Source organism: Chinchilla lanigera, unplaced genomic scaffold, assembly GCF_000276665.1.
Source record: "Chinchilla lanigera isolate Chin_1 unplaced genomic scaffold, ChiLan1.0 scaffold00061, whole genome shotgun sequence".
NCBI lineage: Eukaryota > Metazoa > Chordata > Mammalia > Rodentia > Chinchillidae > Chinchilla > Chinchilla lanigera.
In genome coordinates, this window is record NW_004955462.1 from 7,469,710 (window position 1) to 7,485,013 (window position 15,304).

General features: G+C 39.9%; 2 protein-coding genes across 7 annotated transcripts in view; one reads left to right on the forward strand and one right to left on the reverse strand.

Moving 5' to 3' along the window:
- Scyl3 (SCY1-like, kinase-like 3) overlaps positions 1 to 7,887 on the forward strand; it is a 33,756-nt gene extending 25,869 nt beyond the window's left edge. For 3 of the 5 annotated variants that reach the window (XM_005398176.2, XM_005398178.2, XM_005398179.2), the window contains exons 11-14: positions 2,416 to 2,587; positions 5,000 to 5,161; positions 5,877 to 6,565; positions 7,064 to 7,723. In XM_005398176.2, coding sequence (XP_005398233.1) covers positions 2,416 to 2,587; positions 5,000 to 5,161; positions 5,877 to 6,565; positions 7,064 to 7,123 — 1,083 coding nt within the window. In that variant the 3' untranslated portion in view covers positions 7,124 to 7,723. Of the gene's footprint in view, positions 1 to 2,415; positions 2,588 to 4,999; positions 5,162 to 5,876; positions 6,566 to 7,063; positions 7,724 to 7,797 lie in introns of those variants that run through there. The other 2 variants (XM_005398180.2, XM_005398181.2) reach the window with 2 other exon arrangements.
- Positions 7,551 to 15,304, reverse strand: part of LOC102008071 (chromosome unknown open reading frame, human C1orf112) — a 40,968-nt gene continuing 33,214 nt past the window's right edge. For both annotated transcript variants that reach the window (XM_013521413.1, XM_013521414.1), the window contains exons 19-24: positions 15,192 to 15,287; positions 13,004 to 13,117; positions 11,248 to 11,352; positions 10,453 to 10,533; positions 9,294 to 9,413; positions 7,551 to 8,059 (exon numbers count right to left, since the gene is read on the reverse strand). In XM_013521413.1, the coding sequence (XP_013376867.1) occupies positions 7,859 to 8,059; positions 9,294 to 9,413; positions 10,453 to 10,533; positions 11,248 to 11,352; positions 13,004 to 13,117; positions 15,192 to 15,287 (717 nt within the window). In that variant the 3' untranslated portion in view covers positions 7,551 to 7,858. The remainder of the gene's footprint in view (positions 8,060 to 9,293; positions 9,414 to 10,452; positions 10,534 to 11,247; positions 11,353 to 13,003; positions 13,118 to 15,191; positions 15,288 to 15,304) is intronic.

Consider the following 15,304-nt stretch of genomic DNA (forward strand, 5'->3'; position numbering starts at 1 on the left):
CCAGGCAAGTGCTATAGCACTGGTTTCATGAATCTCCAACCCAAGATGTTTTTAAAGATACCAAACACAGTAAATTCATTTCCCTGTAAGATTAGTTTACATTCTCCTGTGTTCAAGGAACTAATAAGTGAGGATGTTTTAGTCATCCATTGGTGTGTCCACAAAAGTGTCTTAAAACAGTAAGCATTTTATTAATTCTCCCAAGTCTTTGGACTGGCTGGGCTCAGCTTGGGAGTTCTGATGCCCCAAATAGTGTCAGGTCAGGCTTCAGTCTTCTGGAGCCTGACCAGAGCTGACACCCAAAATGTGTCTTCAGCCCCTTGGAGGGGACAACTGAAAAGCTAGACTTAGCTGGCATACTGTCTGTGTGAACATTCAGGGGTCTCAGGTCTTCTGTTCCCTGACATAACATTTCCGTATGACTTTGTTGGTAAGGTAGGTTGACTTCTTTACATGGCTGGTTGGGGCTGGCAAAAGCAGCCTTGTTAAGGTGTAAGTGGGGAACTGGCAGTGTTGTTTCTGTGATGTTCTCTTGGTTACGTGCATCACCTTTCATTCACTGTGGGATGGGTTTACACACAGGCAGAGTATAGTTTACTAGGGCTGACTTTACATCTGCAGTAGTCAATACTACCTTACGTATCGTCGTATCTACAAATTTAGAAGAGGAATGAAATATTCTAACTCTGAAATAAAGGTGTCATCATAGGTGTCAGAATTAGACTGAAGTCACAGAATGAGTAGGAAGCAAGACAATGAAAGCTCCCATTATTCTGGATACTACTTTCCCTGCAGGGCCAATTGCTGTGTGGTGGAAAGTTTACTTTGGTAGCAGGGCAGAAGAGGGATCATAGGAAAGGGCTCAGCTAGGAAACTTGTATGACTTGTTCAACTAAAAATGTGGCAGTGGATACACAGTAGTAGGGCAGTGGTGGCAAACCTATGGCATGCATGCCACAGTCGGCTATATCATTGAAAGCTACAAGGTTGGCCATCACTGTACTAGGGCTTAGACGTAAAGAGGGTAGAAGGGGTAGGACTGTTTCTGACTAGAGAAGACATGAAGATGATGGACTTGGGGCACAAGTGTATTATTTGGTAATTACTGTATTTAGTCCATAAACTTCTAATCATAATCAAAAGAAACATGCCTCAGTGTCATTGTACAGCCTTGTTTTAGAAAAGTGCCTGGTCTGTTAGTACTGAACTAATAACCATCTTTTTTTTTTTTTTTTGTTTTTTTCCGGGTACCGGGAACCGAACTCACAACCTTGCACTTGCCAGGCAGGGGCTTTTGCCGCTGAGCTAAATCCCCAGCCCTTAATAACCATCTGTTTTTTTTGGGTTTTTTTTTTTTTTTTTTTTGGTTTTTCTCCGGTACCAGGAACTGAACTCACGACCTTGCGCTTGCCAGGCAGGCGCTTTGCCGCTGAGCTAAATCCCCAGCCCCCTTAATAACCATCTTAAGAGTCTTATTGGAGACTTTCGTTCTTAGGTAAATAGAAAACCAAAAAAATGCCATTCCTGGGTCAAGTTTATCCTGAGTTAATAGCAGGGAAACAGAACCCATTTATCCTGGCTATGTGTCGGTTGGTGCACACCTTTGCATGTCATGGTGTGCCTTCCTTGTAGAGCAGAACCTCTCCAGGTGTCTGCAGGTAACTGTCTTAGTTGAGGTCCTCTTGGCTGAAAGTAAGTGAAATCACCTTAACATGTTCACGATGGGGCCAGGATTTGTATGTCTCACTGCCAGGTGATGTCTCACAACCATTTTGTCTTCATTCCTTGTCTTTCTCTGCATCTGCTTCATTTCTGACTCTCTGAAGAGCAGTTGTCATTACTGTGGTTGTATGTCAGATGTCCCATAACTTACAGGTTTAAACAAACCGTACTTTGACCAAACCAAAGAGATAACTAGTTTCTCTGGATTATAGCCTCTGACTGGGGAAGAGATCGTAGTTGGCTCAGTTGGGACAGGCGTTACATGCATGGGGTAGAAGGAAGGTTCTCAGATTCTTCCGCATGGGGTGTGTGGAACTGAGGAGAGGGGCTAGGCCTGGGAGTGTAGTGTCTGAGCACTGCAGCATGTTACCAATGTGTGAGCTATATGATGAGGGCAAGGGTAGATGCAGAGTTTACACTTAAAATTGCTTTGGTAGCAACTGGGTGGAATAATTTTGTGTTCCCTGTGTATTTGATTTGGCTTTGCTTGTATTTAAAAAAAAAAAATCAGTCCAGAATATACTGAGTCAGGAGTTGGGAAGACCACAGAACCACTGACCTAGAAGTATCTTAAGAAAATGTGATTCACATGAGTGAGCAGATTGTAGTTCTGATGCAGTGCAGTCCAACTGTTCACAGGAGGAGAAAGGGACAAATACTGTGGTCTACATTCATTGTATCACTTGCTCTTAGGTGTTACTGGGCCTGCGTGATACCAGCAGTTCCATTGTGGCAGTTACTCTTCATAGCCTTGCAGTGCTGGTCTCTCTGCTTGGACCAGAAGTGGTTGTGGGAGGACAGAGAACCAAGATCTTTAAACGTACTGCCCCGAGTTTTACTAAAATGACTGATCTTTCCCCAGAAGGTAAGGATGATTGAAAGCTGTAGCTTTTATGTATGCTACTAGATATTCAAGTATTATACATATAATGCAAAAGGTTTATATTCAATTAAATACAGAGATGGAAAAGTTAGTTTTCCAACTCCTTGTACAGGCTGAACAAAATAAAGATAACCTTTAAGAGTTTAGTGAAAATCCTTTAAGCCCACAAAAGGACACAGATGTATGTTCACAGATACATAGGATTTTCCTGGAAAACAATGACAATATCATGCACAAATCTACAACTTGTTTTCTTATAGCAGCGTATCAGGGACTTGTCTCTCAGTTAATACATAGAAATCTAGGGGACTTTTTTTCATAAGTATGTAGTATTTTACTGAGTAAAACTTTTTCAGTGATATACTTCATGGATATTAAATCTATTTCTGGATTTTTAGTACTATAAAAGTGCTACAGTAAATATCCTTATACCTGTATCTAAGTATTTGGGGTTTCATTGCTATAGAGTAGTCTCAGAAATACACTTGCTGGGTCAGAGGATATATTTTAAGTTTTGATAGACATTGTCAGTTCCAAAAAAAAGCTGTAGATGTTCTAATACTAGTTAAGTTCTTCTGATTTTGTTGGCCTATTGGTGAAAAGCTGTTGACTTTTAGGTACCTGAACAAATCCTTCTTTTCCATGTTTCCATCAGATGTTCCTAAGGATGTAGCACTTTAATTTCTGGTCTTAAAATAATTTTATATCAAGAGGGTCATTTGTTATTATTCCTTTATATAACCTGAATGGGGCAGTGACCTCATTATGAATTTTAGCTCTCCAGTTCAATTCTATAGACAGTATCAGTAGTCCATATGGAGACAGTGATAGAAAAGAGCTGGCATTCAAGCTTTTCTCTAATTTCAGTGCCAGTCAAATCTTTTTTGTTTTTTCTTGTTTTTTTTTTTTTTTCTGGTACCAGGAATCGAACTCACGACTTTGTGCTTGCTAGGCAGGCACTGTGCCGCTGAGCTAAATCCCCAGCCCCCAGTCTTAACTGCAACACTGGCTTCTTGAAGTTTTTTTTTGTTTTGTTTTGTTTGGTTTGTTTTTCTTTGGGTACCAGGAATCAAACTTACGACCTTGCCCTTGCCAGGCAGGCACTTTACCGCTGAGCTAAATTCCCAGCCCCCTTCCTGAAGTTTTGAAGAAAGTTCAGCTGTCCCTTAATGCTAATGAAATCAGTCAGTATGGCCCAGGGAGCTTGGAAAGAGTGATTTAGTGTGATTGTTACCTATTCTCTGAGCAGGTTACAATAGATGAGGAGTTTCTGTATTGTTATTGGGGTACAGTTTATAGCTTTTGAGACTTGGGAATCAGTCTTCAGGACAGTTTTATATGCTGAATTAGCAAAAGCTCCCACTCCTAACATCTGTGTAAGTGGGTGGAATTATCCCATTGTAAACATTCTATATACTAAAGATTCATTCCTTTTATGTACCTCTGGATTACAATGTCATCTTTATAAGGAACTGGAAAGACACCAGAGCAGCAGTAGCAGATGATTTTTTCCTTCAGGTAGATTTTCCTAAAGACTTCATGACAGATCAGAAGTCCAATCCTACTGTCTCTCCAAGTCGGGGTCTTCCTTGAGTAAGACAAGGGAGCCCAGGCAGCAGTCCGCATTCCAAATGTAGAGTTCAGTGCAGCTCTGTGTGTAATGCTGTGGGGAGCTGTTGAGGAAGGGCATGTCTTCTGCAGTTCACTTTCATAGACTTAAAAAGAAGGGCTAACATCGAGGTTTTTGAAAGGAGTGACTAAGAGAAGTCAGTCTGCCTGAAAGCTGTGAAACAGTTTAAAGGAGACACTGGGCAGGAAAAATGAGTAGACCTTTAGCCAGGGGGATAGTGGTAAAGGAAGAGAGAAGGGCTATAGGGTCAGGCCTCAGGGGGCTGGAGGGAAGAGGGGGAGCTTGCTACCAAGAGCTTCCTGAGGCCCCATTTCCTTCCCCCTTGCTTGAGGAATGCAGCCAGAATTTTGCTAAAATCTTCTTGACCAATGTCCAATCTTGAGTATCAACTGTTGAAGACATGTTTGCACATTACCCCCCCCCACCTACCTCCCACACACGGGTCTGGAGTTAATACATTCATATGGGGATATGTTCTTATTAGATGTATTCTTGAAATGAGAATTACTTACGGCTTTAAAGCAGCACCAAAATATGTTTAAAGTCTGTAATGTTTTAATGAGGTGTCACAATGCTTGAATCCCACCTATCCCATCATGGACATGTGTTCTTAACTACAGGATGGTCAGGAGTGTTTCTTCAGATATTTGAAGATGTTCTCTTTTACCTGTGTTGAGTATGTCCATTTCCCTTAGCTATTCCTCACTAGACATATAGTAGATCAGAAGCCATTTACTATCCCTTTCATTATTTGGAACCTTCAGATTCTCCCAGGCATGTGGTCTGCAGCCGGAACAGTCAGATCTTGCCCACCTTGGAGAGTGCCTCCTCTAGCACATTCCCAAAAGGTTTCTCTTCTGGCACCCTCCCCATCAACAGCAAGGAGCACATACAGCGAGATTACTACAGTACCTGTTTATACACAGGTAGAATTGCTAAATTTATATTTTTTTCTATTGTTTAGATGAATGTTTTCCTGAAAGTAATAAGTAAGTTTAAATTCTGAAACTTAGGGTACTCTTGGGAATTTTGAGACTGATTTCTTGTTATAATAGGCCCTAGCCAGCTTTGGTCTCACCTTGCCTTTCAAACTATTGTATATGTACTTAACCCTTCCTCATAACTGATGAGAACAGTGTGTTAACATTGAAATCTTTTTTTGCACCAGGTACATTACTTTGGAACTTTTGATGCTTTAGTGTCTTAGCTCTGAAAGTTGTTAATAGGCATGTTGTGAAAAAAGTGGTTTTTGGTTAAATACACTTGGGAAAATGGTAGGTGATGAGAAAGCCAGGCTTTCTGCACAGGCTGTCTCCGCATCTTGAGTGAAGTGGACTTATTTGAGCATACATTTTTTTCAAGATGTGTAATGAACAGCTTGAAGGTAACATTGCCTGGCTTAGAGCATTTGTATATTTACTTACAGGTATGCCAATGAGTGAATAATATTGTATAAGCATTATAAAGTAGTATTTAAATAACTTAACATCTTTGATGTTATGTCCAGAAGAACCTCTTTTGTTAGTTTAGAATTAATGGTAATTTCCAATAAATCCACATATGTTAGTGCTGTCCTCCTAAATATACTGTTTGTCCTTAATCAGCTTTTCATGAGAATAATTCTTGTACCTATCATCATAGGTGACCAGTTTTCTCAGTCTATTAAGTTTCCCATGAATGGAATCTCAGATGTGAAAAATACTTCAGGGAACACTGAAAATTTCTCATCAGACTCTAAAAAGTCTGAGGAGTGGCCTGACTGGACTGAGCCTGAGGAGCCAGAGAACCAAACTGTCAGCGTGCACATTTGGCCTACAGAACCCTGTGATGCTGCCGAGTCCCAGTGCACTGACCTCATTGCAGAAGCAGTGGCCTGGGAAGCCTGTGCACCCAGCAGCTTAGGTACTCAAACAAGCCTAGGACCCAGTGTCTCTGTGCCAGTGCCTCATACCTCTGGGGAGCAGAAGCCCACTCTTGCTTTGCATCCACTCACTGAACCAGCCATGCCTCTGAAATCAACTCTCCTCCCAAATGTACAAAGCAGAGAAGAGCCAGACCAGACCAAGCCACCAAAAGGGCTGTCACAAGAAAGGCCTCTTAAAGTTCAGTCAGAACTTGGTTTGGGAGAAGAGTTTACCATAACGGTTAAAAAGAAGCCAATAGAAGATCCTGAGTTGGACTGGTTTGCTGATATGATCCCAGAAATAAAGCCTTCAGCTGCTTTTCTTATTTTACCTGAACTGAGAACAGAAATGATGGTCCCCAGCAAGGATGGTGTCTCTCCAGTGATGCAGTTTTCCTCAAAATTTGCTGCAGCAGAAATGACTGAGGTGAGGACTTCTGGGGTATTTCTGCTGTGTAGGTAAAAGGTTTCCTTAATAGGTCCCAGTTTATAGTAAACGTGTTTTCCCAAAGGAGGAAAAGGCCACACAACTGGTTAAAATGATTAAGCCAAGCACAGAATCAGCAAAATTGGTTTTTAGAAACAGGATCTTTCTTTCCTCAGAAAAATGTACAATGTATAGGGTAAGTGTCTAAATGGTCTATTTCTTACATGAATAAACTTTTTATTTGGGGAAAAAGGTTAACCCCAGATTGATTTTACTGCATTATCAGCTTCCTGAAGTTATCTTCCAGTGCTCTGGTTTATAATGCTGGAACCAAAATATCCCATTTTCTAAGCCTTCACTTATAACATTATTTGACTTAGCAGGAGGCAGCAGAGTCTGGCATAAAAAGTCAAGTGCTGGGTCATCCATACATTCTTGGGTTTTTTAATTGGCATATAACTTGTCTCAGTGGGTTGCTATTGGTGTGCTTTGTTGCAGGGAGAGGCTGAAGGCTGGGGAGAAGAAGGGGAGCTGAACTGGGAAGATAGTAACTGGTGACAATGGACGTGAGTTAAACTTTAGGAAGGAATCCTTTTTTAAAAAAATGAGTACCTCAGATGCAGGCTGTATGGACAAAAAAACCCCAAAGCAGCCTCTTTTCCCTGTCCCAGGGGCTCTTTTCCAGTCTGTGCCAACTGCAGGGTGAGATGATGCTCGAGTGCTGGCTGAGCCCAGGTGGCCAAGGGCTCACAGGGCTGGCTTCTAGGAGGGCAAGCCTGGGTGCATTCAGCAGAGGCCAGTCCACGAAGAGCAAGAAGCTGAGGAAAGGTCGATTTACTGCTTTAAAAAAGCAAGAAAATAAATATAAAAAGTCAAGCTGTTTAGCTTAATTTTGTGCCATTTCTTTAACGGTAAGAAAAATAAGTTCTATTATGTAATACAACTTACTAAAAAAAATTAGCTATAAATTATAAATGACTTAAGGTTTCCTTAGGCAGCTTATTTATTTGTTTACAGTTGTACTTTCTGAGTGGAAGGTCCTCTGTGGACCTGGGCAGTTACTGTTTTACATGTACTACCTTGTACCAAAGGTCTTAATGAGAAATATCACCCCCAATCCTGTTCTCTAAATGTCAAATAAAGACTATTTTCACTAGATTCACCTCTATAAAATCTATTTTATATGTGCTAGAAAATGTACAAGTATAACTACTGAGTATTTTCATTTGCAGAATATCCTGACAGTTGAAAAGTGTCAAACCCAGTCTGTCTGGTGACAGCAGTGCAGTCCGTTCAGCATTCACCCTGGAGCACACTGTGTTTGAGCTGCTCAATCCGTGCTTGCAGTGCCTCCATTTCCACCAGAAGCCAGGCTGGAGCAGGAGCCTTTTGGAGCAGTGACTCAGTGACCTCCAGAGCCCTTACTGCTGCTTGCAAAGCTGACCTATACTGTTCTTCCAAGGGGAACTCATGACGGGCTCTTTTTGCACAAGTCTGGAAAAGGAAAAAAACATGAGTCAAGCCAAGCCATGATGCCCAACTAAAATAATGTCTAGTCACTGACTCAGGACAGGAGGGCACCCCCTACTCCACAGTCCTCTAGAAAACAGTAGGTGCAGGTGCTTCTGCACTGTCTCAGTGAAGCAGCTCCTGGCAGTGTTCCCAAAGGCAAAGTAATGCTTAAATCTAATAATTCCCAGTGGGAATTCTTTGGACATATCTCAATTTTTCCTTAGAAAAAAGCTTGAAGTGTGAATGTTTTTCTTAATACTATTAAGTGTATAACTGATGAGAACTGTACTCTTTCAGGCGCTTTTGGAGCCACTTAAAAAATCAGGTTTTCAAACATCATTGCATAGGGAGGGATGAAGTCAGGAAAACTCTCATAATAAGTCTTCCCATGAAATGTCACAATAAATCTAAATTCCTAAGGGCATATTTCCCTGATATATGTCTTACAAACAAGTTATTGTCATAAACTTATTTTCTAAATTGTGGCTAAAACTGGCCACAACATGGTTCCTATTATAGCTTACTATTCCAAATAATTACCAGTTCCTAAACTATTTTTGAACATCCCTAGTGATACCATTTCTGCTTTTTAATGGGTAAATGTAATTTTTTGATGCTGCCAAACATAATTAGTAGGCTTGTTTGATTCATGAAGCAAGGGATCAAAATAAACATTTTGGAAGATAAGTTAGATGATTTTTTCCTGTTCTTTCAGGAAGAATACATGCGATTTTTATTTATTTTTTTAAACTTTTTTTGTGTTTTTGAGACAAGGTCTCACTAAGCAGTTCAAGCTGTCCTTGAGCTCACTTTGTAGCCCAGGATGGTCTCGAACTCACACAATTCTCCTGCCTCAACCTCCGGAAGGCTGGGATTACAGGCATGCGCCACCACACCGCCATGTGATTTTTAGAAGTTAGTTTTATATGTATAGATCTATTTGTTTTGAAAGTCAACATGAGGACAAGAATCAAACCAAAGTAGAACTAGGTGTGGCAGTGCACACCCGTAATTCCAGTACTTGGGAGGCAGAGGCAGCAGATTGCTGAGAGTTCGAGGCCAGCCTGGGCTACATAGTGCTTTCAAAGCCATCCTGACTACACAGTGAGACCCTGTCTCAAAAAAAGGGAAATCACGGTAGTTTTTGTTTTATCAGTAAGTAAAGGGCAGACTTTCCCTTGTTAAAGTTTGACCCACACCATAAGGCAGCCCGTACCTGTACTGATGAACACTTCACTACTGCTGCAGCCACGCTAGCGGAGGGTTCCCTGAAGATACCTTTTTCCTGTTTCACACGTTCCACTTTGGCAGCTTCAGTCTCCTCTATAAACCCGGTCTGCCAAAGACCACAAAAACACAAGTAAACACCAATACATTAGCATTCTCTACTAGATAGAAAATAATATTCAGGAGATGAAAAGACCAAGTAACTGTTTTGGTATATGTGTATATACCAACAATTTGGTTTGCCCTGTGGATATGGCAACTTTGAAAAATTAGGTGGCTTCATCTGTAAATGGCTTCATCTTAGGACAGTCTGGATTAAGTCTCTCTATAGTGTTCTTCCTTACACTAAAAATGGTAGAGTCTAGTTTCTGACCTTGACTACAGACTAAAAGACAGTGGCAAAAGCAAAGTATACAAAAAGTCCCACTTGGATGTAATATATAGCAATATGTGATATATATGTAAAAAAAAAAAAAATCATTCATGGGTAACACTAGCACCATGAGTTTTCAAGGTGCACAAACAGGATCCTTCTAATGCAAAGTATGTATCTGTAAAAACACTTAAAAAAATGTCACAGTCTTGGAAAAGTAGATATTGGCTTCAATCAGGGTATAAAGCCATACCTAAATTAAACCTAAAATTAAAAAAAAATATTCTCCAGTCTGTCATCAAGAGTCCATAATTATGATTAGCATCATCACCTCACTGCCAAGATTAACAGTGTTAGTCAATTCCGCGCTACGGTGGAGTGTGCTAGGCATCTCGCTTCTGGCACGTGCTGAGTCTCCCCTGCCACAAGTCCTCGGGACAAGAAGTTTTGAGACTGAACAGGGTGTTTGGGGATGGGCCTGGAGTCTAAACACAGAGTCTTTTATGTTTCATACACACCTCAGACACCACTGCCTGAAGGTAATTTTATATTTTTAATGATTTTTGTTCCCCAAAAGTGTCATAGTGTGGGATTTCCCATTTGTAGCATCATGTTGGTGGCTCACACTGTTAAGATTTTGGAGCACTTTGCCTTTAAGGGTGTTCAGCCCATGTTAGCACTGTGCTGAGCACTCTGGAAAATTTAAACTACGTTACACCATTTCAAATGAAGGTGATATGAAACAGAATAAAACAGGAAGTGTTTAAGTAAATACCTTCTCCAGAAAGGACACGACTTTGTTCTTAGTTTCCTCAGAACTGAGACATTGTGGCACTATCTCTTCAAGATTTGTCCCCTATTAAAAGATTAACAAGACTGATATTAACAGCTTGCAAAGACAGGTAATGTGTTTAAGAGTTATTCTAATTAAGAACGCACCGAGCTCATTTTTTCAGGGTTCCTTGGGATAATATAATATTAGCCTCTACAAATTTAGTGTTGCAAGCTACAGTTACTTCTGCTCCGTCTTACTGATGACTCCTTTATAACCGAAAGTGGGGGTATGCTGCATAGCAACAGAATAGTGAAAAGGCAACCCATGCCAGGTTACTTCCCTAAAAAACCAAAGTAGCAAGCTTCATTCAGTTCCTCAGCCTATCACCTATCCCCAGTGATAGTTCACGGTGAACCCAAAAATAACTGGAAGGCAGTGTCCAGTAGTCCTCCTTAAAATGCCTGTTCCCAGTCCTTGCTGAGAGAACCTGAGCAAAGCCACTTCATTTCTCTAGGCCTCATTTGAGATCCTGCAATAGATAATTAGTAACATCGCCTCCAAATGAAAGTTTACAAGTAAGATACAGAAGCATTACAAATACTATGAAGTTTTATTGGTTTTTGGCAGTGCTGGGGAATAAACCCAAGACCTTTTCACTGAGCAGCATTGTTTTTGAGAAAGACGTCCCCAAGTTGCCCAGGCTTGGCTTCAACTTGAGATCCTCCTACCTCAGCCACAGTGCTTGAATATTAAAAATGTTTACAAGTCACTGTGGTAAATCAATCTTATAATTACCTCAGCAAACTGAGTAAATGCCTCCAGGGTGTGTTGTTCTAGCAGCCAGTTCTTCTCGGCTATCAGTAAGGCCAGGATGGAAGACAGGTAGGGCAAAATTTTGTCCTAAAAAGAGAACCAAACTTACTAAATAGAGAAGAAGAAACCTCGGGACATTCCAGTTTCCAGTGTTGCCAACTTTCTAGTGAACGTTTATACAAAACGTGTTAGGTCACTTCATTTCGTAAATTCTTCCAAGAACTTTCCACTTCCTCATAGTGAAAGCTGTTGGCTCTATGACTTCCCAGAATGTGAGATGATCGGGCTGCTCCCACCTCAGAGGCTGCACCTGCTGTTGACCCGCTCAGCAGACTCTGTCCCCAGATAGTGAACAGCTTGCTCCTCACTCTTACTGTCTATCAGTGAGCACACCCACTAGCTCCCATTTTGGACTGTATTCCCATATACATAAGTATGCCTTCCTCCCACCCCCGGCTTTACTTTTCTTCCTAGCACTCACCACCGCTTAACATACCTTACGTATCACCACTTTACTTTCTGTTGCCTCTCAACAAGCTGAGACTGGGGATTTATTAATTCAATTATTGTATCACCAGTGATGAAAAGAGCATCAGATATAGTAATAGAACTCATTCATTCTTCTTGAATAAAAAAGGTAATCTCATCTTGTGGCATTAAGTATCTCCTATATGCTGACCAATCTCCAACATTTCTCCAGGCATGACCTCACTTCCAGGCAATGTGTAAGGTATTATAACTTCTGATAAATCTGTTCCGTAGGTTCTAGGACCATGCAAGGTCTGCAGCTATGCACAAATAAAGGAGTGCTTTGGAATAAATTTATTTTATGGTAAAAGCAGATGGCTCAAATGCATGTATCTTTAGATAACTTTGCCAAGAGAATCAAAAACTGTCAACACCCACATTTAACTCAAGAAACAGCTTTATAGACTGCATTATGTTGTCCACTTGTATACAACTACCATGGTATCTCAGTTTAGGAACTTAATTAATTCCTTCCACGATTCTGGTCACAAACCAACATGAACAAGAACCGAATCAAATTCAATGGGATTCAGTGTTGACCTTATGTGGAAATTTTTGGTTTCAAAGATTTTAATATGTCCTGGAATTGTCCATTATGTGTTTGCTCAGATCATGTCAGAAAGTTTACATTGTGAGCTTTTTAATCTTACCCTTGGAGGTAAAAACAATGGCAAAAAAAGTTATCAAGTTGTTGGATTTTCAATATAATAAGGCAAAAAGACTTTACGAGGAGTTTCTGTTTGCTCTGAGCTCTGTCTTAAGCTTCAATAAATGTGTAATGCTAGGCCACACAGTATGGTTATAAATGAATATCCACTTGTCAGCCATATACACATTCCAACATTTTTTAACATACTGTCTTTAAAAACAAACAAGCTCTGTTTCACGAATATGAAACCAAAATATATAACTGCGATAACTTACCAAATTGCCTAGTTATACAGTTGCATAGAAGACATGAATATGTTTTCTGCCTTGAGAAACTAAGTGCTGGAACCCAAGTGGAATAAGAATACCACCACCCAATAAATTAGGCCTATGCCAACATGTATTTCTCTAAAAATAAATGAGTTCTTTGGAGTAGGTTTCTTTCCCTCTAATTCACTGTCAGTAATCCACAGAATTTTAGAAATCAAAAACTTAAAACTCCCTTAGTTATTATAGAGATTTTACTTTTAATAGCACAAGAATAAGAGTTAAGAGTTACTACCTGGAGAGTGTGATGTATAAAAAGTTTTCCTAGAGAAGATACAAAATCCACCATTGCCAAACAGACATGATCCGGAGGTTCAAATTTAAGTAGTGAAGTCTGCAAATTTACTACCTGAAGGGGGAAAAATAAAAGAACAGGAAAGTACAAACAGTATTTTGTATAGGCAAGAGGACTACCTACGATTTGGGGATAAATACAATGAAAAACAAAAGCCAGAACAACCAACCATCTACAAAACTTTAATTTCACAGGTAGAATCTGAGAAAGTCAAAAATGAAGGAGTCAGTTATTTCAGTATTGTAACCATACTCTCCTGCCTCTAACTACAGGGAAAAAATGCATATGTTCCTGAAAAACTATACACCAAACCTTTAAAAATCATACTGTATTTTAAATTCTTTTGAGTGAAGTTCAGTATTTAAAACAAGGACTGGCTTAAAGAACATTTTTTGTAAAGGGCCAAATAGTATGTTAGGCTTTGTGTGCAACATACTTCCTAGTGTATACTTTTTTCATAAATATTTAAAAATGTAAAAATCATCTTTTGCACTTGGATTGCAAACAGGAAAAAGGCCATAGCCTGCCAGCTCCTAATTTAAAGAAACAGTGAAACTTTAGAACTTGAATTATTTGGGCTTTTATTTCAAAGGTAAGCATATGTTACGGTTTAGATCTAAACATTCTGCAAAAACCTCATGTGTTGAGATGTAGGGTTTCTTGGAAGGTGATTAGATCAGGAGGGCTCTAACTTCACCAGTGGCTTAGTCCACTGATAGAACATTTTGATGGCATCACTTGGAGGTGATGGAAACAGGCGATGTGGCCTAGTTGAAGGGAGTGAGCATGTGACCCTGCAGACCATATCTTGTACCTGGCTCCTTCCTCTCTGGCTCTTTCACATTCTGCTTTCTAGCTGCCATGTGGTAAGCAGCTTCATTCTCCCAGGCTCTTGCACCACAATGCTCTGCCTCATGTCAGGCCCACAGCAATGGAACCAGCCAACCAGGGACTGAAACCTCTGAAATTGTGAGCCAATATAAATCTTTTTTCAAGTTGTCTTTCTCAGGTATATATACTGACAAAAAGCTGGCTAATCCAGCACATTATATATTAAAATTATTAGTATTTAATTTTTCAAAAATACCAGTTTTTAGAATCAACAAATTCAAATTATTGCATTCAGCATAAGTCTGTTTTATCTGCTGTCTTTATAACTTAGTAACCCATGTTACACATGTAGTAACTAAACATTATACCTAATTAGTAAATATTGTTAGGCTAATTGCTTTGTGTATACATTATTAGCAAGAATTGCAAAAAAATAAATAAAAAATACTAAAGCTGTAACTAGTTTTAGTTCTTTCTGTCCCTCCTCACCACTGTGGTAACAAGATGTATCATCTGTCCAATCCTTTTCCTAAAAAGGAAGGGTTAATTTCTCCTGTTAACAGTTTTTGTTGTTGTTTCCCATGTGACCGTATGCTAAAGATAACTCTTGACTTTGAGGATCAAGCCTCTCCTGTATGGACTGGTTTCAGAGCCTCTAAATCAGTTCACATAAGATGCAGGCCTTTCCCAATCTCTGTCAGCTCATGATCCCCATGGACAGGCGTAACCAAAGCCCCACCACAAGGATCCCCCAGACAGTGCCCAAAGCTCACCTCTCCCACCAGAGAGGGAACTTGGCAGTACCTTCTTTCAAAACAGTGTATTGAGTATCACGCAGTACCTTCTTTCAAAACAGTGTATTGAGCATCATCCTTAAATTCATGTTGGTAATGTTCCATAATCTCACACCCATGAAAATGCCTTGGAAAATACTTTGAGTGTAGGAGTTGAAACAGGATTGAAGACTCCTAACAACCTCTGGGATTTTTCTTGGGTAGCTAATAGTAACCACAAAAAGTTCTGACTGCTCAGGAGTAAAAACATGTACCCCAAAGTGATAGGAAAGAACAGGTAATAAGAAAGTACTACACTGAATTAACAGCCCAGAATACTAACAATTCTCTACTGGAAGGAAGAAGAAAATGAGATATGCTTGATGGAGCTAAGTACATCTGTGATGTGTTCAACAAGAAAGGAGTTACAAGCAAACGAAGCAATAAATAATAAAAAAGACTTTCTAGAGAGTTAAGTGATAGCAATTTAATAAATTCCTTTACCAAACAAAATACTACCTTACCTGACATATCAGCTGAGGATGTAGAGTTTGAACAAAAAATCCTAACAGTGAAAGTAAAAGCCTGAATGTCTGTTGAACACAGGGTTGACGTGTCACCTTAAATAAGAAACAAT